Source organism: Lucilia sericata, unplaced genomic scaffold (genome assembly GCF_015586225.1).
Source record: "Lucilia sericata isolate MDLA Ls3-8-SP2 unplaced genomic scaffold, ASM1558622v1 Contig000027F_arrow, whole genome shotgun sequence".
In the NCBI taxonomy this organism is placed as follows: domain Eukaryota; kingdom Metazoa; phylum Arthropoda; class Insecta; order Diptera; family Calliphoridae; genus Lucilia; species Lucilia sericata.
Window position 1 is genome coordinate 141061 of NW_023994065.1, and position 2038 is coordinate 143098.

At 27.7% G+C, this 2038-nt stretch overlaps 1 protein-coding gene across 1 annotated transcript; it reads left to right on the forward strand.

Annotated features, from left to right (window-relative positions):
• The first annotated feature begins 1064 nt into the window (after window positions 1–1064).
• Window positions 1065–1550, forward strand: LOC119610070. Its single transcript, XM_037965161.1, has 2 exons — window positions 1065–1242; window positions 1352–1550. Exons 1-2 carry the CDS (start codon window positions 1065–1067, stop codon window positions 1516–1518), a joined length of 345 nt encoding a protein of 114 aa, XP_037821089.1. The 3' UTR covers window positions 1519–1550.
• Window positions 1551–2038: the final 488 nt, after the last annotated feature.

Consider the following 2038-nt stretch of genomic DNA (forward strand, 5'->3'; position numbering starts at 1 on the left):
TAAAGATGTAATTCGTGTAGCCTCTTCTCACTTTAAGTTACAGAAACACTTTTTACTCACAAATCGAAAAACGATGGAATTTTTTGTTTCACACTTCTCGATGTAAGAACTTCTCACTAAAAGTTACAGAAACGGGGCACTGTTTTGGACGCTTTGAACGCTTTGAACGTATCTCTCAATGAGCATAATGTTGGTGAAAGGATAATAGCTTTCTCACAAAAGCTAAAAACTGAAATTATCCAGGATTTAAAAGGAAAATTGTTATCATTAAAAATCGATGCAGCAACCAAACAGGATATAAGTGTTTTTTATATTAATGTGCTTTATTATTAATACATTAATAATAAAGCCATTCAAATAAAAACCTTGGCTGTAAAAGAACTGAAGGCAAGTCACACTAGTGAATATTTAAAATGTGTGATACTCGATGTCCTAAAGGAGTATGACATTGATATAAATCAGATTTTAACAATAACAACCGATAATGGAGCGAATATGATTAAAACAGTGAAAGATTTAAATGCAGAACTACAATATTCCCAGGAGGAAAGTGAGTTTGATCATGTTAATGAAGAACACTGTTATGAAGATACAATGGAATTAATTCAAACGTAGATTTCATCTTTCAATATAACTTGTATTCGCTGCGGAGCACATACACTAAAACTTTGTGTGCAAGATGTGTTAAAAATACCTGACATTGAAACAAAACTGGAAACCTTGAGATCTGTAATAAAAAGATTGAGAAGTCCAACGTATGCCAATATTTTAAAAAATATGAACAACAAAAAACCAATAATAGACTGCATAACGAGATGGAATTCAACATTTGGTATGATTAAAAGGCTATTGGAAATAAAAGATGTTATAGATCCTCTAAGCATTGAAAATTTGAGTATACATCTGAGTCCTGATGAATGGAATTTTGCGAAAGAATTTACACAATTGTTTCAACCCATTTATAATCCTACAATTAAATTACAAACTGTGCCGTTATGTTTCAGAAAATTATACATTATTATAATGGATATATTATTCGAACTTGAAAATTTACATCGGGTCAAATGCCGGAATTACTTATAAATTCTATAAATAAGAGAAAAAGTAAACTGTTCGACATCGACCTATTTAATGCAGCTATATATTTGGATCCCCGAATTAAAATTTGCTTGGATTCAGAGTACAAAGAAAATGCAAAGAAATATATAACCAGTTTATATAAAAGAATAAATTCAATTAAAGGTAAGTAATCAAAAATAAAATAATATCTATGGATAAATGCATAATCAAACATAATTAATTTGGTGAAAATATATTAATTACTGTTTACTTTTTCTATATTTTTTTATAGAAATTACGTCTGAAGTCGTTAACCAATGTGTGATAGATGAAGAATCGCCATCAACAAGTACCAAAGCGAAATCTTTGACAGAGTTTTTAAAAAAACTGGACCGAGATACCTCTGAAGAGATCAAAGGTTCCCCTGAATGGCAATATTCTGGGTTATTGGTGTACTAAAAAAGTCCATTAACAACTTTAGCCGAAATAATATTGGGAGTTCCATCTACGCAAGATAGTGTAGAACGACTTTTTTCGGCTTTAAAATTCATATTATCAGATAAGCGTAATCGATTGACATAATTTGAAGTAGAAAACATTTTGATGGTGAAAGTAAATGGTGTATTTAATTATGAAAAACAAATAATTTTAATAATGTGAAATGAATTTATATTGTATCTTAATAAAGTATTTTAATAATTTTAAATACAAAAATTTATTACTGTTATTTTAAAACTATTGTAGAAAGAAATATTCTATATAGTATAAGGTTATATTACAGGAAAAAAACTTTATTATTATTCAAAATTGCAAACAACCGTTAATTTTATATTGTATCTTAATAAAGTATTTTAATAATTTTAAATACAAAAATTTATTACTGTTATTTTAAAACTATTGTAGAAAGAAATATTCTATATAGTATAAGGGTATATTACAGGAAAAAAACTTTATTATTATTCAAAATTGCAAACAACCG

Bases quoted from the DNA above. Each gene is read 5' to 3' on its own strand.
- LOC119610070 (XM_037965161.1), top strand. From the start codon at position 1,065: ATGCCGGAATTACTTATAAATTCTATAAATAAGAGAAAAAGTAAACTG. The intron at 1,243-1,351 runs GTAAGTAATCAA...ATTTTTTTATAG, and splicing joins AAGAATAAATTCAATTAAAG to AAATTACGTCTGAAGTCGTT.